This window comes from Podarcis filfolensis (assembly GCF_964270895.1).
Source record: "Podarcis filfolensis genome assembly, chromosome: 1".
NCBI classification, from domain to species: Eukaryota; Metazoa; Chordata; class Lepidosauria; order Squamata; family Lacertidae; genus Podarcis; species Podarcis filfolensis.
The window spans coordinates 24922863-24944843 of NC_139604.1; the positions used below are offsets into that span (position 1 = coordinate 24922863).

Consider the following 21981-nt stretch of genomic DNA (forward strand, 5'->3'; position numbering starts at 1 on the left):
TCTGAAACTGCACTGAATTTCTCCCAAATCCCTACTTTGTAGTAAAGTCCACAAACTGATCTCACCTTAAAAGCTAACATCACTTCAGCTGGATAGGCCAAGCCGACCATGCTAGAGGTCTTTCGATACATTCTAGAAGAAAAGAAGCATAAATGAAACAGCACCTGAAAACTAATGGTGATGTGTTTATGCTTTGGGAGCAGTTCTGGAAAAGTTCCCCTTGCAATTTGAAGTTTGAAATTCGATATAAAAAGACCCTTAAAATCTTGTGATAGATGGGAGCCAAAAATGTTTGCTCCCGAAAGCAAGGGAAGGCATAAGCCAACTTACAATAGAATTTGTTGATATTTATATCTGATCTCTGCATTTTATGCCAATGCCCTTTCAATAGTGCCACATGCTTTTCTGTTTTTAAGATAACACTTTCTTGGCCAATGGGAGATGAAACAGAATTTTAATGTTCTGTCTTTTAAAAAAACAAAAAACAAAAAACATTTTTCATAAGTTACATTTATTACTGAACAATTTTATTCCTATTCAGCAAAACAATTCCCACTCACCCAACATCAATGTTTATAACTCAATTTATATACAATTACATTTTAAGGTTTCGTTTTATCCAATTCCACCCTCTCTAACAAGTTTCTTAATATATTATATGTTTTCTTACACTTCAAACCCTGCTGTGGTCTTCGCATATGGGAAACAACTTTTGAAGACAGATCTGAAATCTTGCTAAGTGCAAAGGCGGAACATTAACATTCAGTTTCTAGTCTATATAAAGAATTTTAATGTTCCGTCTTAGCACTTATCAAGATTTCAGACCTGTCTTCAAAAGATCATTACAAAGAGGACTAAAACAAATGAACTAACCCACCCATGAAGAAAAGAAATGTAAGATGCTACAAGCTTAACAATGGCCTGGCTTGCATATCATGGTAAGCCAAACTATGGCTTATTACGGTTTAGGAACATAAGACAGACCACTGATCAATCAAGCTCAGTGTTGTCTGCTGGCAGACTCTCTTAAGGGTTTCTCGGGGAAGACTTTACTAGTCTGCTCAGAGATGCCAAAGGGGTCTTTCATACTCAAGACAGATGCTCTACCACTGAGCTATGCCACGTCCTCCTTGTTCTTATAAATCCAGAACTCACCTTTCTACAAAAATCCCTGCTTGTACAGCATGCACAATGCTTCGAAACTTTGGTTTCTCCTCTGGCCTCCTTTTGGTCATCCCCATTTTCCTCGTGAAGGTGGACGCCAACCAATCCCGTACTTCCAGTGGGACTGCATCTGACTGGATATCCGACAGCTCATCCTCTGTATCCAAGAGTCTCCTGTAAATATATATCGGGTGCATGAATCAGTATAGAAGATCTGCAGACTTCAGAATAGGAAGGGGGAAATATGGACCAGGCGCTCAAAGCTCTTAGCTCAACCCAACCTTAGCTAAACCCAGCCCGCAGCAGTTAAATGCAGTATTCCATAATTCTGGATTGTGGTGCAGAAAAGAACATAAAAAGACGTCTAGTGGATCAGGCCACTAGTCCCATATCCTGTTTTCAGACTGGTCAGTTTTTTATTTTGTTTTTTAAATGACAATATTTATTTTAAAACGAGGTACAGTATTATAATACAAGTGGAGAAACTTAGGTTATTTCAGAATTAATAAGCTAGTTTGCTGAATTCGTTTCACAGAGGTTTTTCGGCTTTTTAGTTTGTTCCCTTTCTGAGGCGGCACTTTCCTTCAGGTACCCGCCCCTTTAACAAATCCAACTCCTGAGGTAACTTTCAGTAATAGTCTTAAGGCTCACAACCCCCTCCCTTAACTGGGTTTTGGGAGTCTCTTCCTTCCTCAGAATAGTCTCTCCCAGGCTGGTCAGTTTATGGGAACCCTGCAAGAAACACCTCAGCACAACAGTGCATCCCCACTTAAGAATGCCTTAAAGGGGCTTAATAGAATAAAATAAGATCACCATCATTATGACCTAGGCCATAATTAAATGGAAAATTTAAGCAGCTGACTGATGAAGATCGAAATCTTATCAGCAGCGTATCCCCAAATATCAAAAACAACTTTATCAGCACCCCAGACCATCTTCAGCCCGATAAATAGCAAACATTACAATCCTCGTTGATAATCTTGCATATTCATTTTATGTTTCAAGATGGTTTCCTTTGGTATTCTGTTATATTCGGTTCCATTATATACTTTGCTGATGTTCCATCATCTACTCCAGGAAACGAATAATGAAGTGGGCTTGAAGAGCTGCCCTGACTCTCTTCTCAGCTTGAAGAACTGATTACCTTGCCTTTCTCCAACATTGTTTGCTCTCGAAGGCCCACTTCTGCTTGGGAGAAGAAGCAGCTCAGTAGCACTTCAGCTAGCAAATGGGAAATAATATTTGAAGGACTTTGCTGTTATGATAATGGAATGATCGGTTACAAAATAGGAGGCGGGCAAGGAGGAAATAATCTAAGGCACTGGTCAGAGGATCACAACCAAATTAAGACTACTTCAGTTGTGTTTTTGAGGGCTACTTTTATGAGTATCTTGCCCATATATTGGGGGGGGGGGAGAGAGAGAGACTTTCTACCTGTGGTGGAACATACTTCACCATACTTCACCCAGCATGTCTATACTGGCAGGGAGTTAAGAGGGTCATAGTGCTCACCCACACCATACATTTAAAGGCCACCCTTTAAGGCACTCTTGGGGGCGACTCCCTCCACCCCCAAGAATCCTAGGAATCACAGTTTGTTAAGGGTGCTGTTATGTACTGAGTTGATTAGGATCCAAAATGCAGCAGTCTGATTGGTCCTAGAACAATAGGATTCAGAATGCAGCAGTCTGATTGGTCCTAGAACAATAGGATCCAGAATGCAGCAGTCTGATTGGTCCACAGGAGCCTCCCAATCCAGCTCCAGGAGGAAGTGAATCCGCAACCTGATTGGCCTACAGGAGAATCCCGGAATTAGCCAATCACGTGGGGACCATTGTGTAAATAATGTATAGAAAGCAGACATTCTGGGGGAACATTCATTCCTCTTCAACACTATGAGCTGAATAAAGAGCATGAAATCCACTCTCTACTCCGAGTATATTTCACTGCTGTGGACTGTAGCTCTGTGTGGTGGAAACAGCAGTTCCCAAGATTCCTTGAGTGAAGTCATGTGTTTTAAATGTTTCAATATATGGTGAGGATCTCGCCATAGTCCTAAACATCTGGAGGGCACCTGGTTGGCAGAGGCTGTCATGGAAATGTCTGAGCATAAAAAGGGGAAGAACTTCTGTTAGCTTATTCGTCTTCTTCTTTTTCATCCTCCTCTTTTTCTGTTTGTGATCTTCCTCTTCTCTTTGTGACAAATTTGTGTCTAATGAGACCTCAGTAGTAATTCAAGCGAAAGGTTAAGAGAAAATCTAATTCCAAGGTGTTATTTGTTTCCTGGAAATTCAGTTACATCAAATGCATGCTGTGAGGTGCTGGAAGTGACTGAAAGACCTCTGCCTTCTCTTCAGCGGACACTGCAGGCAACCACTCTATTATTGCTAATTATGGCAGGGCCTTGCCCGTGGAGGCAGACTGGTGAAGCAGCTGGCCTCAGGTGGCACATGGTAAAATGCAAATAGCAGGCAACATATCATTAATGTATTTAATTGTTATGCATCAGTGTGCACACAAATGATTAGGGACACAATTTTTCACCAGGCATCAAAACATCTTGGCCCATCTCTGCATATCCTCAACAAGCCACAGTAGTTGACTTGTCTGACTCCAAACCTAGCTGGCTCTTAACCAGAAGATTTGTCCGTTTCAGTTCTCTCAGTTTCTCCTTTTTCTAATCTTAAATTCTACATTTTCTACATTTCTGCAGCAATTCGGGGGGGGGGGGCAGGACATCCTCATGAAAATTCTTTAGAATTTCAGTGTCAATTTCTCCTAATAAACACGATTTTGTATGGATCTACACACCGGGGTGTGGGGGGGACCCTATAAATAAGTCAGAATGCCCACCGTGGAAGAATGGCAGATGCAAGTGATAGACTATATGGAGATGGCAGAAATGACCGGCAGAATCCGAGACCTGGGAGAAGAGTTGATGGAAGAGGACTGGAAAAAGTTCAAGGATTATCTACAGAAATATAGTAAATTGTTTGAATGTTAGAATGATGTGGGATGTAAAGGTAACACGGCATTTGGGATATGGTTAAAAGAGGTATGAAAAAAAAAGGATCTAAAAAAGAGGGGAAATTAGAGATATAACAAGTGGGAGTACACAATTATAAATGAGATGTGAAAGAGGGTTAGAATTTGCTGAATTTGACGGAATAAAGAGGAACACAAAAAAGGGAGATGTGAGGAGGTCAGGAAAGAGGGATATAGAACCTTGAAATTTAAAAGTGGATTCTTTTTCTTTTTCTTGTTTTTTACTAAGTGTGTATTTTTTGTTTTTTGTGTTGATATGTATTTGTTTGATTTTTATGTGTTGTAAAATCCTAATAAACATTTATTAAAATATAAATAAGTCAGAAATTAAATCATTATAACCGCTGGCAGAAGAAGAGGGGGGTGGGGCAGCGCGATCCCGGTGGGGTTCCATTGCGGCTGTCCCCCCACCCACGCTGGGCGCCACACCCCCGCAGGCAGTGCGTCACACCCCCAGAATGCGCACCATGCCCCGCCCCCACCTGCTCTCTGCCCCCAGTGCTGGAGCATGAAGCTCCGCCACTGATTATAACAGAAGGAGAAAAAATGCTATGGAATATCACAAATAATTTTTTTTTTTGCTCTGCAGTGCTATCTGGTGCTGCATGTTTACAACGAATTCAAAACGCTTTTTCTTTACTATAGTAATGCAGTGGGGAGTAGGAACCCTGTGGCTTTTGCAGAGGTTGATCGACTACAACACCCATAACCTCAGGCCATTGGGTTGTGCTGGCTGGGGCTGATGGGAGTTGCAGTCCTGCAACCTGTGGGAGGTCCACAGGTTTGCCACCCCTGCTTTTAGGGGGTTTCAAGATAGGCTTCTCTCATTCTTTATGGGGGAATGTGTTAAAATCCCACACTTTGGGATATGCAGGTGCCCAGCAGCTCCAGGCCAGCAACATTCTCAGCTCCAGATCTGTGTTCTTCTTGTATGAAGCTGGTCAGAATAACCTCCCATGCAGCATTAAGATACAAAAACTCTCCTCCCTGCAAGAGAGGGGAGTGGTTGTGGGCGGGAGCTGAGCACAGCCCCTAGCAGGGGGCATTAGCCCCCTGCCTCCCCCTCCCCTGGCTGGCGCCCACGCCCCCTCGGCAGGCATCCAACCAGGTGCCTGGAAGGGGCGTGTTCAGCAGCCTTTTGCTGCGGCGCCAGCCTCTCCCCGGCCTCTTTCTTCGTCGTCTCGCCGAGAGTCACCCACCCTCCACTCCCTTTGAGTTAGGGCTTAGGTCATTGGCCTTGCTATGGACCTTAGGTTGGTCGCCCTGGTTGTCTAGGGGGCCTGGTAGGAGTTTTTCCATTTGGCATTAGGCTTTTTGGTTTTTTCGCCTACCTCGTAGCAATCGTCACAACTTTTGTGGTATTGGTGGGTAGGTTAGGCATTGGAATAATGTGTTGTGGTGTGTCGAAGAGCTAGGTGTGGCCATCGCCTATGCCTTCAATTTAGGGGTATTCCGTTAAAGGAATCTGGCGGTCGTGTATTTCTGTCCCATGCCTGCTTGGCGGGAGGCCATGGCACAACCCTTGGTGACATCAGGGGAGAGCCTATAGTTGGATTAGCATCAACAGGCTCCACCTACTGGTGAATAAACCCACTTGCTTGAGAGATCCAATGCCTAAGCCAATACCTTTTCACTGCTGTAATCAATAAAGTTGTGGCCTTTCCTTGCCCATTAACCTTATATAACGTGTCCTTGTGTATTCTTTCCACATTGCGGGGGTCGGGTCCTCGAACCACAAATGATGGCTACAGCACAGACCCTCCAAGTGTCCCTATTTTCCAGGGACAGTCCTGGATTACAGATGCCATCCTGGTTTCTAAATAATAATAATAATAATAATAATAATAATAATAATAATAATAATTTATTTATACCCCACCCATCTGGCTGGGCTTCCCCAGCCACTCTGGGCAGCTTCCAACAAAATATTAAAATACAGTAATGCATCAAACATTAAAAGCTTCCCTAAACAGAATATCCTGCTTTCCCTTAGGACGTCCCTATTTTCACCAGAGCAATGTTGGAGCATGTGGTGAGATGTTCCTAATTTCATTGGAGAACTATTGGAGGGTATGGAGTTATGCGACCTCCAAGCCAAGGAGATAAGTAACTGTACAACATTCAGAAGACATTTGAAGGCAGCCCTGTATAAGGAAGTTTTTTTAAAAAATGTTTAATGTTTTATTATGTTTTTATATATGTTGGAAGCCGCCCAGAGCGGCTGGGGCAACCCAGTCAAATGGGTGGGGTATACTACTACTACTACTACTACTACTACTACTACTACTGAATAGGATGTCCCCATTTTCATCAGAGAAATGTTGGACGGTATGCTACAGTTTCAAATTTTAAATGTAAAGTTTCCGATCAAAGAAACTTAATTTAAAGTTTGGAATTACTTTGAATCAAATGCATTTCATATCTCCTCCCTCCCCCAACCTTCAGCAACAGGAAAAATACAATCAGGCCTTATTGATTTTTCCACTAAAAGCTATTACTTTCTAGGCAAGTGGGAAACACACATATTAAACACATAATGGGGTCTGGACTAGCCAATTGTTACCCATTCTTATTTTGCTAGCTGGGGACTCCTGAAAATTTAACTCTTGTGACACAGGCCAGGGATTTACGTAGGCAAGTGCTCCCCAAATGCATCGAAGTAATAGGCTGGCGGAACTGTGTAAAATGTTTCATTTGAACGTTCTCCTTGAATTTTTGGGAATATTTTAACAGTTCCCATTTGTGGTAATACAGCAGATGCTTTAGAAGAATGAAGAAGCAGAGGAAGGACAGTGGGGACTTTGCAAGCCAGTCTGAATGATCCATTTTGGTATCCGGCTATATTAAAAAAGATCTGGGGTGCTGCTTAATCAAAGTACATTCTGAGCATTCTGAACCACATGCTCTGGAAGCACATCTTTGAGACTAAAAGTTTCAGAAGTGCAGCGTGAATGATCTACTTTAGCTCAATGTAGGGCCCCTGTTCCGAGCAGAAAATGCATGAATGTGACTTTGCAAAGCCAGTTATTTCATAGGGAATGTTTCTATGAGGTGAGAAATCTGTCATTCTTCCATGCTCCCTCAATTCTTAAATAAATTCAGAAGTATTTTAATATTTAGAAGATGGATGTTTCTCGGGGAGAATCAGTGAAGCCATTTCATGCACTGGAGTTTCTGCCTAGAAATAACTATATTGTGCAGAGTGCTCAACTGGGATCTGGGAGACCCAGGTTTAAATCTCTACTCTGTCATGAAGCTACAACATGCCGCTACATATACTCACCTCAGTAAGAAACTTATTTTGGCAATGGCTTCATTTTTCAGCTTGCGGCAGTATCTTACAGAAAGGCACATAGTACACACAGGTGGCTGCTTGAATCAGTTGGGGTGAGGGGGCCAACCGGTGTTGTCCCCATGCTGATGAAGAAGAAAGGCTGGCCATTGTGACCTCATGTTGACCCTGCCTGCCAGAAGAATGACAGGATCATGTCCCCTACAGCTGATTCTGCCCACCTAAAGGAGGAGCGGCCCCATGTGCCCCTCCCACAGGTATATTAGAATAATGGGCCAGGATTTGGGAAACCAAGGATCAAATACGTACTCGGCCATGAGGATCACCTTGGGCCTGTCACAGTCTCTCAACCTAATCTACCTCACAGGGATAAACAGGAAGGGGGAGAGCCCGAGCTTATATGTCACCGGGAACTCCTCGAATGAAAGGTAAGATCTAGATGTAATAATATGAATATAAATAACAGTAATAGTAATAGTTACCATTAATAGTTACTAGTAATAGTTGGGGACTCGGGTGACACTGTGGGTTAAACCATAGAGCCTAGAACTTGCCAATCAGAAGGTCGGAGGTTCGAATCCCCGTGACGGGGTGAGCTCCCGTTGCTCAGTCCCTGCTCCTGCCAACCTAGCAGTTTGAAAGCACGTCAAAGTGCAAGTAGATAAATAGGTACCGCTCCTGCAGGAAGGTAAACGGCATTTCCATGCACTGCTCTGGTTCGCCAGAAGCGGCTTAGTCACTGTACGCCGGCTCCCTCAGCCAATAAAGCGAGATGAGCGCCGCAACCCCAGAGTCGGCCACAACTGGACCTAATGGTCAGAGGTCCCTTTATCTAATAGAAATAGTTATGTTACACGCCGCTCCAATCTCTGAGTGGTGAGAGACTCCAGGGGTTCCAAGCACAGGAACAAAATCTTAGGAGCCGAGGTCCCTTTGTCGCCGCCCCCAAATATTTGAGGGTGCCAGGGCCCCCCAAAGTTGAGGGCAATTCTCATTCAAATCATGTTTGTGTGCCATGTCATGTGATTAATTCTGCATGCCCCCCCTCTAATATTTTATTCAAGTTGGCACCCTTGGTTCTAAGTGCTTTTCCAGGGTTCAGTTTTCTTTGAGTGAAGGACAGTTGAAAACTGTGGTGTTTTTAGAGTCAATATGGTTTTATTTACACATATAGCATAGGATGGGAAGGGAGCTCATGACATTAACACCCCACGAGGTCTTGTTCCTCGATTCGCAACAGCTTTAGATCCAGCACAGAGGATGTCTCTGTCTCCTTCCAGCTCTCATGCACCATTCTGGCTATTGTTCTCCTACATAGCAGCTAGCAGCTCAATGAAGGAAAGGAGGGGAGCTTATTCCCTTTCCTAGAAAGCGCCATCACTAATCTCATTCTTTGAGATGCTGATGAGCAGTTAACTGGCCAGCTAAAGCCTAACTTTGACAATGGGACTAGAGCCAGTGGTTCTCAACCTGTGGGTCCCCAGATGTTGTTGGACTACAACTCCCATCATCCCTGAGCTCTGGCCTTGCTAGCTAGGGGTGATGGAAGTTGTAGTTCAACAACATCTGGGGACCCACAGGTTGAGAAAGGCTGGTAGACTGAAGGTACAGGATGGAAGGTTAAGAGGGGACTCAGGGTCCATCCAGACTGACCCCCCCCCAACTCATAATGTCACAACAGCAACAACAGCAACACTGGTGCAAACAGAATAGTTATAGGCTATGACAAAAATTTGACTTGGACAAGAGCACAGAAATCTGTGTATGATGCAGAATTGTTGGATAATGGCTTCTGCTCCTTTTCTATTAATTTTCATTTCTCAGCAGAGGTAACAGGAAATCACAGGCAGGTTGTTCCTCTTGTTCTCTTATTTATTAACTCCAAATGTATCGTGTTTAGTGTGCGCATATAATAAACAAGAAAGTCATACAAATTACACGTATCACACTTACTATATAACAAGGTTGGCTGGCTTCCTGGAATTATGAAAACACCAGACCTTAAATTTAATAAGGAAATAGGACCAAACACAGACTCCAAATCCAAGTGATCCTAAAGACGTTTTGGCAGCCACACTTGGGAGAACATTCCATTCGATACAAAAATGTTGAGAAAGTCAAGACTGTGAAATGTAAAACTTAGGTAAACACGCTGGAAATTGGTCTTACACTAGATACAGTTTCATTGACATGGCTACCCTAAACATTATTTCTAACAGTAAAAATGAGACGCATGAAATCAGCTGTAAAACCATTTCAATAGAAGTCAAGTATGTACAAGGCTTGCGATGAAAAAAGAAAAGACTTTCTGCATGTGTAGCCATACAAAAAGCTAATTAATCACAGATGTACTGAGAGACAAGTTCTAACGGTCAGAGTAATTGAACAACATTGAGCACCTTCTGTTCCCAAAAACATCTGATTCTATTGAACTGAGAATAAAGATCACAAAAAGGCAGCATTCAACATGGTTAAGGACATTCTGGATTCTGAACTCAAAAAAATAATTCAAATATTTAGAACTGACCTCCTTTTTAGTGTTCAAAGCAATGCATCTACATTATCTCCAAAATGGATGCTGGCCTAAGGGTTACATTACCATCTTATTTTAGTCGTGACTTGTGCAGATGTGATGTAACTCAGAGAAGTCCTTCTTCCAACAGACAGGTGGTAGGATGAATGGAGAGCTAGACAAATATATCCAGCCAGATTCAGTCAATTGCCCCAAGTTCTGTAGACCTACCTTGTTTCGTCAATGTATACAGCCTCCAGGACAGATGCAGCATATTCAATATTCTTCTTCAAATCGACCACATTAACGTCACCTTTCTCCAGCTGCTTCACCAAACATCTTAATCTGTAAAAAAACAAAAACAAAAAACTGGGATTATTCAAGGCAAAACTAGTTGTCCTTTCCAAACAGTATATTTCTTCAACTTCTGTGGAAGGTGGTTTCTGACAATGGGTGTTATTTGACTAAGTTTTACACCCATTAAAATTATTGAACTTTAGTGATGAGTGGTTCAGACATCCAGTGCTATCAAGCAGTGCTCCAAGGGCCTCTGCAGTCATCGATCTGACAGCTCGATACAGGAGAACCACAACAAAGAAGCTTGACCCCAAAGGGAAAAGAAATGTGAGGTCTCCAATATTTATATGATGTATGGGAAACACACAGGGGCAGCAGAGAAGTGGTGTGTGTCAAATCGGAAGCAGGTGAAAAATAATAATGAACATAGCTTAGGTCCATTAATTTCAGTGGGTCTACTGTGAGTAAAACCTAGTTCAATACTACCTCATATACCAAAATCCTAGACATAAAGCTGGAAGGGACCCTAAGGATCACCCAGTCCTAGTCCAACACCCTGCAATGCCAGAATATGCAACTGTCCCATATGGGGAATCGAACCTGCAACCTTGGCATTATCAGCACCATGCTCTAACCAACTGAGCTATCCAGGCTGACATAATTTTACCCAGAATGCAGGCCCCAAGTATACTCCATTGTACACCTGGAGCTCCACTACATGTATGAAGACTTCATTCATTTCAGTGAAAATGCACAGAGACTATATCTGAAGTTATGGGAACTCCTACCTGTGCTTTGGAAGGCATCATTAGACTTGTGGATATCAAATTTGGGGTTTTTTAGACTTCAATTCTCACCCTTGATCCTCGCCACAAGTCAAACTGCACCACATGGGATATATGAATTCATGTGCGCTTGCAATTTACTTTGCACTAGTGAAAAACACTTGGAACCTTTTTGGTTTTGGTCCATAAATTATCATAAATAAATGAAGTGTGCCATCAATTCTTGAAGGGGTTTTTCCCACCCTCCAACCCCTGCTGCTGCTGTCAGTGTCTGACAACTCTATTTACCTGGTAGAATTCAAAGGCTTAGGATGTAGTCAATATGAAATTGAAATAAAGCAGCACGTTTTCAGGCTATTTGTGATCATTAGTTTTTGCCCCTCCAAGTAGCTAGATATAAACAATGCATGCACTTAATTAGGAAGAGGGAATTTGTGGCCTTCCAAATGCTGTTTGACCACAACTCTCATCAATCTCAGCTAGCATTGCCAGCAGCAGTCAGGCATTATGGGAGTTGTAGTCCAATGACATCCAGAAAGAGACAAATTTCTCATCCTGCTTTTGAGGAATAATCATGTGTCATGGTGTGGGCAGGGCAGGATACCTTGTGACTGAACTAGTGGAAACAGAAAAGGATATGCTCGATCATAAATCACACAGACAAAAGTGAAAGTGATGTTGCATTTATACAGGAGAAAAATATCACCATGCAAACAGTAATACAAATTAAAGTTCACATTAAACAGTGGTAATATCCACCAACCATAGTTTCCTTTTACTAAACCAGGTTTTCTAAACTTGGGTCTCCAGCTGTTTTTGGACTACACCTCCCATCATTCCTAGCTAGCAGGACCAGTGGTGAGGGATGATGGGAATCATAGTCCAAAAACAGCTGGAGACCTAAGTTCGGGGAACCCTGTACTAAGCTGTTTATGCTAACCTCTAGAACTAACATGATTCCTAACCCATAAAGGTTTTTCTTCTTCATTTCCCACTCTCCCAAACTGAAATGCAGTCCAAGATTTTTGCTTTAAAGCACAACGGGGCAAGGGAGGAATGGTTTTCAGAGTAAAAGAAAGAAAAAGGCCAGTATCACTTTTAATATGATTTCGTTAATACTCGTAAGACTACATCTGTGATCGTGCTCAACTTCTAATCGTGTACAAGCTCTGGGCAAAAGAGATACATTTTAAATGAGATTCAGCTTTAGTGGCCATTTAATTTCCTTTGAGAAAATTAGTTTTACACATTTCTTCCTCCTGTGTGAAGAATTAAGCTGTGCTGGTGCACTCCCCTAGGCATAGTTCAGAGCCTACCTATAAAATGATAATTAATTGAAAATAATGAGGCCCCAAGGCACATCCTCTAGGATTTCGTTAGACCTGTGCTCAATATTTGATCAAGCTCGATTACACTTAATAAATGCAATACGAAAAAGCTACGCAAACCTTTCCCAACTTCTGCTGAATGTTTGAAGTACCGCAGCACTGAGGTGCCCTGGTGTCATTTTCTGCCTGTTGATTAGTGCAAAGGCCAAAGGCTAGTACTTCTAGAGCAACTGCCCTTTTGAAGGCTGCTTGCAAAACAACATCGATTCATTCTGGCTCTTCGCATTTACTTAAAGACAGAGAGTGGCAAATGGAGGTTGCCATTAGGGGTTTTACCATAGCTGTCAACTTACAGATTTGAAAATAAGGGACCAGAAGCCTCGAAAATAAGGGATCAGCAGCCAAAATAAGGGATTTTGCAAGCACAGGTATGTTCAACTTCTGAGCCCCTCCGAGCCAAAGGCAGGAAGCCCAGCCAGCAGTCAAACGAAGCCTCAAGCGGTGGTTCCCAAGCGCAGCAACCCGGCAAAGGGGATGCAGCAAGGAAAACCACCGTCACCTCTCCGCTGGGAAGCGCTGAGCAAAGGCGAGTCCCCAGGCAACGCGGCCGATTTGATCGGCACAAGGCATGCAAGCTCCACCCCCCCGGTCATTCTTAGACTCCTTATTGGGTGAGCAACGCAGCCAAGCAACACAGTTGGAGCCTCCCTCCTCCCTGGCTGGCAGGGAGGGAGGGAGAGGAGCTGCTTCCTTTGAAACCCTGGAAATTTAAGGGACATCATCAATAAGGGACAGCAATCGGACATGGCGCTGGGATAAGGGACTTTCCCGCCAAATAAGGGACGGTTGACAGCTATGGGTTATACACTTTCGAACACCCAAGGAATATTGAAGCAATAATAAGATCAGCCCGGCCCTATTCCATGCCCTCTGACATTCCACAGATGAAAATAGGGACATTTCTCACTCTTCTACAACTGACCCTCCTTGGACCCCCCCATTGTTGTGCCCCACCCTGTGCAGGACACAGCACACAGTGCCAAGAGTGCCAGTTTAGCCCTGCGACCATGGGAGCCCGGGTCCAAAATTTGTGGGTGCCCAGCACCTACATGGGGAATTTTGTGGGTTCTTGAGCACCCAGAACCCCAAGGAATTGGCACCTATGACATATGCCCTCCACTGCCCTGATAAAACCCCTTAATCCCAATTTCGTTTTATTCTTTGGAATAATAATAATAATAATTATAATAATAATTTATTATTTATACCCCGCCCATCTGGCTGGGTTTCCCCAGCCACTCTGGGCGGCTTCCAATAAAACACTAAAATACAGTAACCTATTAAACATTAATAGTTTCCCTAAACAGGGCTGCCTTCAGATGTCTTCTAAAAGTTTGGTAGTTATTTTTCTGTTTGACATCTGGTGGGAGGGCGTTCCACAGGGTGGGTGCCACTAACCACTGCCTGGTTCCCTGTAACTTGGCTTCTTGTAGCGAGGGAACTGCCAGAAGGCTCTCAGCGCTGGACCTCAGTGTCCAGGCAGAACAATGGAGGTGGAGACGCTCCTTCAAGTATACTGGACCGAGGCCATTTAGGGCTTTAAAGGTCAGCACCAACACTTTGAATTGTGCTCGGACTTGCAATTTATGGACTGAGCCAGTTCCCACATTCCTGTACACTTGATATCCGATTGCTCAACTCTGGGTGATGTATACAGTGGTACCTCGGGTTACATACTCAGGTTACAGACTGCACTAACCCAGAAATAGTGCTTCGGGTTAAGAATTTTGCTTCAGGATGAGAACAGAAATCGTGCTCCGGCGGCGCAGTGGCAGCTGGAGGCCCCATTAGCTAAAGTGGTGCTTCAGGTTAAGAACAATTTCAGGTTAAGAACGGTCCTCCAGAACGAATTAAGTTCTTAACCCGAGGTACCACTGTAATGCTTTGCACTGCAATGGGTTCGTACATGCAAAACACTGACTGAGAGCACTGCAGTCCTCATCCAGAGGTAAGTTTGTTTCAACCCACTGGAGCAGCTGGACAGTTTTAGATTCTGCTTTTGATGACCTTCTGAGATCTCATTGGAAGTATTACTTCACTTACTTCAACATGTGATAAAGCAGCCCTGTTGTGTTCTGTTCATTCTGCCAAGTGGTGCCCTGGATACCCATTGCAAAGCCCTGCCCAGCTGTATTGTCAACCAGATTCCAAGGGCTCGTTTGCGAAGTTGGTACAAGATAAGCATTACATCTCCATCCTTCTTTTAGGACCATACTGGTTTTTACTGTAGATCCATTTATGAGAAAACACTTTTACAATTCTGCCTCCAACATGTCTTTTCAGACTTGAGTGGCAGTAGTACATACCACCCGTTTCTAGCCCCAGGTAAATTTGGCTGTTGTTTTTAGTTTGGAAAAAGTTGTGTTTTGAAAAGTTTTTAAAATTGCATGCTCTTTTTTTTTAAAAAAAATGGTAATTTAACTGATCTATGCAGTAGCAGACCAAGTTATTACCCTTGATTTACCCTGCGATGGAATCTTCAGGGAAGTTTAAAAAAAAAATCTGCTCAGAAAATGCAGCTAACTTTTCTTAATGCTGATCTTGCCTGTGATAAAGTATGTTGACAGTCCATTATGTGTGTGGTGCTTCTTTGGTTCCTTTGAGATTTCAAGTTCCATTTGAGTAATGGATGTCCTGACAAAGTTCTTTATGAGCTGCTTATTTCATTATATCTGCATCTATCACACCAAGGTAAATTGTACACAAACGCCTTTCACTTGCATTTGGCTGGAAGACACAAATTATCTTTCTTTGAATGTGCATTTTCAATAGCTTGAGTGGGTGGCTTGCGCGCGCACACACACACACACAGACATTGAAGATTTTACCAGTGAAAAATACCTCTTGGACAAAAATACCAAACCTTTTATGAAATCCATTATGTCTTCCCAACAAGAGTAGAGCTATGATAAATACTTTGAGCATTGCATGTACGAAAAGACATTTTATAAATTACTAATCAGGACACAAAACTAGCCAGTTTCAACCTGATTTGTCATCTAATGGTTGAATCCAGCTCAGGCACCCTCACGCATTGTGCTTTGCATATTTCACCCATCTAGAGGTGGTGGCGGCAATAGTAGTGAGTGAGTAAGCGGGAAAGGTGGGAGATTGGCAAAAAATTGCATCTCTCCCTCCTCAAAGAATGTCTCATCCCCACTTTTCAATATGAGTGAGGTTCTAAGGTTTTAAACCATCTTGACTATTGAGCTCATGCATTAGATCACAATGTTGCCAAGTGAGAGCAACCAATCAGATAACTGGACGAGCTGATGTGAAGAGCGAAATTTATTCCCAAGGTTACCGTTGATGTTAAAATAGAAACCACACAGAGACAAATGATTACTTAAGATTTTGAGTATGCCTAAGAGATGAGATGTGAAGATGAAGGTGGCAGGAATTAGATAGGGAGGAACAGGGGACTCATCTTGACCTGCCAGGTCTTGAAAGTTTTGGATAGGTGGAGAAGCATTCAGCCATGGGACTCATGGTTGTAGAATTAGAAGGGATCACTAGAGTTACCTAGTCCAACCCTGAGATTAAAAGGCTCATGCTCTACTGACTGAGTTATCTCAGGACGGAAGCTATAGAGTCCCAGTTCTGAGGCTGTGGTGCAAGGTGACTGTTCCACTTCCAAAAAGGGACCATAAAACATATTTTGTCATGTGACAAAGGTATTTGAGAGCAGAAGCAGTAAAGGAAGCAGTAAAGGAGTCTAGAAATGTTGTGAAATGCTGAAAAGCTGCAGAATCATTTAGCATGCTGAATCACTGTGACTCATCTTGAGGATGACTCATTCCCTGTACAGTGGTACCTCGGGTTAAGTACTTAATTCGTTCCAGAGGTCCGTTCTTAACCTGAAACTGTTCTTAACCTGAAGCACCACTTTAGCTAATGGGGTCTCCTGCTGCCGCCGCGCCGCCGGAGCACGATTTCTGTTCTCATCCTGAAGTAAAGTTCTTAACCCGAGGTACTATTTCTGGATTAGCGGAGTCCGTAACCTGAAGAGTATGTAACCTGAAGTGTATGTAACCCAAGGTACCACTGTATAAGTATTGTATCTGCTTGCAGGCAGACTCAGTGTCTCTCTCAGTCTATGTCTCTGTGTGTGTAAGGTGGAGTCTGTACTCTGTGAAGCCTGTGCTCAATGGAGACTCTGTGTGACTCAGTAACTCTGTGTATGCTCTGAAGCTAGTTTAATCTTCTGTTCGCCATGCTGTTACAGTGGTACCTCGGGTTACAAACACCTCGGGTTACAAACACTTCGGGTTACAGACTCCGCTAACACGGAAGTAGTACCTCAGGTTAAGAACTTTACCTCAGGATGAGAACAAAAATCGCACTCTAGTGGCATGGAGGCAGTCGGAGGCCCCATTAGCTAAAGTGGTACCTCAGGTTAAGAACGGTTTCAGGTTAAGAATGGACCTCTGGAATGAGTTAAGTTCGTAACCAGAGGTACCACTGTATTTGCAAATGAGTTTATTTTAACTCAGTAAAGCTTTTATTCTTTTACTGAAGAAGACTCTGCATTACTAATTTACGCTGCACGTCATATTTATCCAATAATGCGTTATGAAGTAGAGCTGGACATAATCTGAATGCACAGTGTAACGCTGAAAAGAAAAGAAAACCAAACTCAGAGCAGTTAAGAATAGGTCAAAAAAATCACAGAAGGGCAAAAGATGTACGGTTAAATAAGTGGGCATTGGTGGTGTTTTTCATTTCCTGAGCTAATAAATGTAGCTGACATATCAGCGAGAACAGCATGTGGAGCCGGTTAAGGCCAGTCCATGGGGAGCATCTGTGTGCTGAGTATCACCAAGAACATCTTTAAGGTTTCATAATGATTCCTCTTATCAGCACAGCTAATTAAGCTGGCAGAAATGCCGCTTCAGTTCAGGGGGTCAGCAGCTCACTGTTACAGAAAAGAAAACTCACCTGCAACATTTAAAAAGAAAGAGCTGTCAGATTTGCAGGCCAGACATCTTAGGAAACCATACATATGCGCGTTTTTGAGAGCCTTGCTCCCTTTGTACTGTGGTGTTGACACTGGTTGACACCTCTGTTAACTTTCATTTGTGGGAAATGCACAAAGAAAGAAATGAAAAGTAACCTTTGACACTTGTTCCAATGGACATGCAGGAAGAATTCACGACTCTTTCAGCACGTGGCACCCACTTCAGCCATGTGCTAAGGTGGTCATGTGTGCAAAGAAGCCTTCTGCTACAATTACAATGGAGGAGGGGCCATTTTGGTGGGTGGGATGTAGCAGAGGAGGTAAGAAATACCCCTCTACTCCCCAGCTGTGTTGCTTCCCTACACACCTGAAAATACGCACCATCGCAGCTGGGGTATGTAATCTTTCTGGGCATTGCAGCTAGGAAGGAGAGATTAACCCCCAGGAAAATTGTCCTCCCAAATTAGACTTGTAGAAAGTGAAAATGCTTTTTATAAGGCTAATGTCTCATGGCCAGTGGTGTAGCGTAGGTTGGCAGCCCCCGGGGCTACGCAGGGGGTGAGAGGAAGGGGAAACGGACCAACTAGGCATGCACATTCAACTGCCTAACGGTATCCACATCACCCAGGAGATCACAGCAGCACAGATAAGAAAAGAAGAGTTGAATGGGAAGAATTATAGAAAAAAGACTTAAAATTTACTGTGTGCCATCTGGTTAAAGAAAACTTTATGAAAATGACTTACAGATGGTACCTGACCCCATCCAAATTAGCTAAAATAAATAAAAATAATAGCAACAAGTGTTGGAGATGCAAACAAAATGAAGGAACCTTATTCCACATGTGGTGGACTTGTCCCCAAATTTAAAAAATGGGACATGATTTATGAGGAACAAAAATATATATGCTAAAATATACATTCTTAAAGAAACCCGAAACTTTTTTATTAGGTATTTTAACGATAAGCATTCCAAATGAAAATAAAAGCGTGTTTCTTTATGCGACAACAGCAGCCAGAATGTTAATAGCAAAATACTGGAAAAATGAGTTAACACCAACAAAAGACGAAAGGCAATTAAAGTTGTGTGAGTACCTTGAACTAGCCAAAATGACGGAATTAATAAGAAGTCACTCAGGCGACAGGGTTAAAAAAGAATGGGATTGCTTTAAAAATTATGACAAAATATGTTTCCAACAACAACACTTGTCTGTGCCTAGACTAACTTCACAGATATAAGGGAATTTTCTTTTTTAATAATGGAATGCAGATTATTTAAATGTAAGAGAAATGTGGAAACTGCAAAGAGATAGGGGGAAGTCAATTAACATATAAGGGATTCAAACCAGTTTAGTGAAATAGAAAGAATGTGATGGTAAAGAAAAAAAGAAAAGATGGAATATGAAGGTAATGTCTTTCTAGGAATTTTGGGTATAGAATATTCAATATGGTTTGCACTCCTTAAATAATTTTGTGTATTTGACAAATATATTTTTCTTTTTCTTCCCCCCCCCTTTTTTTCTTTTCTTTTTCTTTTCATGTTTTCTTCTATGTATATTTTTCTTTTTGGTATATGTGGGTGAAAGAATTTATTTATTTTCTGTTTTTTGTAAACTTTAAAAAAGAGATAAAGATTATAAAGAAAAAGAAAAGAAGAGTTGTTCTGTTGTCTGGGGGTGCCACTTCCTGTTTCGCATGGAGAAGCCCTTTTCAACAGAGCCCAGTAACAGAAGCACACGGTTGTATTGGGGCAGCACCAGGTGTTGAAATTTTGCGCCCCTAACAAATTTGCACCCAGGGCAGCTGTCCCTGTGCCCCCATCACCACGTTATGCCACTGCTAGTGGCCCAGATGTGTGTATGAGCACTTGCGGATGTGCGATTGTGGTTTCTCCTGTTTGCAAATGTGCCCACGATTCCCAAGAATCGGCGGGCGGCTCCTGCTGTAAAACAACAATTTTAAATGAACCGTCACCGAGGGTTCAAGGGTCATAAGCCTCAGGAACCTCTTCCAAACAAAACTGCCATTTGTTCTAAAACATCTATTAAAACTTGGCTTGTACAACTTGTGACTCATCACACTTAATGCAGCCCATCAGGGATGGAGGGTTGTGCTCCACCTACTCACCCACCCAAAAAAAAAGGTTGAGGCTCCGGGAGGACACAAATGTATTACAGAGTTGTTCTCAGCATGTTGGGCTACAAATAATGCAGGATAATTCCAAATTACTCACCTGACATTCCCTACACACATACCCCTTGGAAGCTACATTTTGCTTTCCTAACCCTCACATATGTGTCAATATTCTTTGTTTAGACGTTTCTGTTTGGAAATGACCATTTGGATTACATAAAGCAGAAACATAATACTGACCAGTACCATAACATTTGGGGGGGGGTTGTTCCCCCCATCCGATTTAAAGAGATCTAGTCTGGTGCTGAGATCTTAAGAACCATAGCCCGTGTGATCACACAGGCGAAATGAAAACAAGCTCTGCTATTTTTGCTTCTGTGGCAAAGGTTTCTGCAGCGCTGATGGGGCGCTTAGCAGATGCAGTGCCAGGGGCCCACCTGACTGAACAGTAAAGCTCAGATTATTCATATTTACTAAGACATTTTTCAGCTTTTTCAGCTATCCTGCTGTCTCTGGTGTGTTCGAATAATAATAAAAAATAGTAGTAAAAAGATAAAAATAAAATTTTTTTTTGACTGGTCTGTTCAATTCAAAATGTAAAATTCAGTATCCATGTTTCATTCCTGCCAACTGATTCTTCTCAGTCCTCCCCTTATGTTTGCAAGGTTATTAAGTTTCACTAACAGTACTGAACCTTTGTGGCCACTGCTCCCTTTCCAATGCAACCCTTTAAAGCCAGGAACCTGAGGCCCTCCAGAAGTTGTTGGGCTCGCAGTCCCTTCAGCCCCAGCCAGCACAATTAATGGTCAGGGATGGTGGGAGCTGGAATTCATCAATATGTGGCAAGCCACAGGTTCCCCAGACCTGCTTTAAAGTTACAAGAAGCCTGTCAGGTGCAAAAGTGACTCTAGAATCTGAAGTCTTGATGAAGCAACTCTGCATCCCTACTCTCCATCCCTCTCTTTCTTCTTGATGATAGCAAGACTTCTTGCGCATCGTAATTTCTGCATAGTACTTCCTCCCTGCAATGTCTGCATTGCCTATTCTTTCTCAAGTTTGTGCTTTTCAACCCATGACCTGCTTTGGCCTCCATCCTTTAGCCACCCTCCCTGTCAGTCTCCCTAGTACCCCTGTCCCTTCCTGGCCTCTGCCTGAACAGTATGACCCCACCCACCCCCTCCTGAGCTGAAGTTCTGCGGGTGTTTCTTCAGAGCCTCCTCTCTCGGCTTTTCCCTAGCTTCCTCTGCCTTTCTCAAGAAGAGGAGTTTGGATTTGATATCCCGCTTTATCACTACCCTAAGGAGTCTCAAAGCAGCTAACAATCTCCTTTCCCTTCCTCCCCCACAACAAACACTGTGAGGTGAGTGGGACTGAGAGACTTCAGAGAAGTGTGACTAGCCCAAGGTCACCCAGCAGCTGCATGTGGAGGAGTGGGGAAGTGAACCCGGTTCACCAGATTACGAGTCCACCGCTCTTAACCACTACACCATGCTGGCTCCGTTTTCAACTGCCTTTTCAATTTAGGCTTCCCCAAAGTTCACATTTCTCAATCCACTGCCTATTCTACAAACGTTCTTCGGTCACCTTTAGTTTGATGACTCACTGAAATATTCGTATCCCACCTTTCTTGCAAGAGCATGTTGACAAGCTCACAACGAAGAGCCTCAAATACAGGACTAAAGCAAAAGGGGGGGTCAAAAAGCAGCAATAAGCATACCCATACTCAATAAGAGCCAGTGTGGTGTAGTGGTTAAGAGCGGTAGCCTCGTAATCTGGGGAACCGGGTTCGCTTCCCCGCTCCTCCACATGCAGCTGCTGGGTGACCTTGGGCCAGTCACACTTCTCTGAAGTCTCTCAGCCCCACTCACCTCACAGAGTGTTTGTTGTGGGGGAGGAAGGGAAAGGAGAATGTTAGCCGCTTTGAGACTCCTTAAAGGGAGTGAAAGGTGGGATATCAAATCCAAACTCTTCTTACCCAGTCGGTAGAAAAACCAAGACCCTTGCTCTCCAGAGGGCTCCATAAATGCCCTCTGAATTAAAATGGCAGCAAATTGGGAAAACTGGCAGCAAAGGGACCAAATGCGGGGAGTCTCAGAGTCTTAGTACCACTTTAGAAAAGGCCCCATCTCAGACAATCTCATGCCAAAAGTACTTCTATCTTGTCTGAATTAATTTTCCAATGAATCATCCACATCCACCCCTCAGCTCCCCTACTTTCTGACCTGTTCCCAGCAAGACAATCCCACACAGCAACTACTGTGCCTAGCCTTTGTGAGGCTTTAATCCCAGTCAAAGTGACGTTTCCTTCTCTAATAGAAGCTGGACTGCAAATATTCCAAGAGCTATGTTCTCTGAGCAGTTGGAATGTTCAGGAATCCATTTGTTGCCAGAGGCTGCACTGTTCGCACAAG

At 43.1% G+C, this 21981-nt stretch overlaps 1 protein-coding gene across 8 annotated transcripts in view; it reads right to left on the reverse strand.

The window, feature by feature from the left end:
* PDE1A (phosphodiesterase 1A) overlaps positions 1-21981 on the reverse strand; it is a 145216-nt gene that overhangs the window by 36182 nt on the left and 87053 nt on the right. For 6 of the 8 annotated variants that reach the window (XM_083629373.1, XM_083629377.1, XM_083629379.1 and 3 more), the window contains exons 2-4: positions 10245-10358; positions 1156-1338; positions 66-132 (exon numbers count right to left, since the gene is read on the reverse strand). In XM_083629373.1, the coding sequence (XP_083485499.1) occupies positions 66-132; positions 1156-1338; positions 10245-10358 (364 nt within the window). Of the gene's footprint in view, positions 1-65; positions 133-1155; positions 1339-7492; positions 7646-10244; positions 10359-21981 lie in introns of those variants that run through there. The other 2 variants (XM_083629380.1, XM_083629376.1) reach the window with 1 other exon arrangement.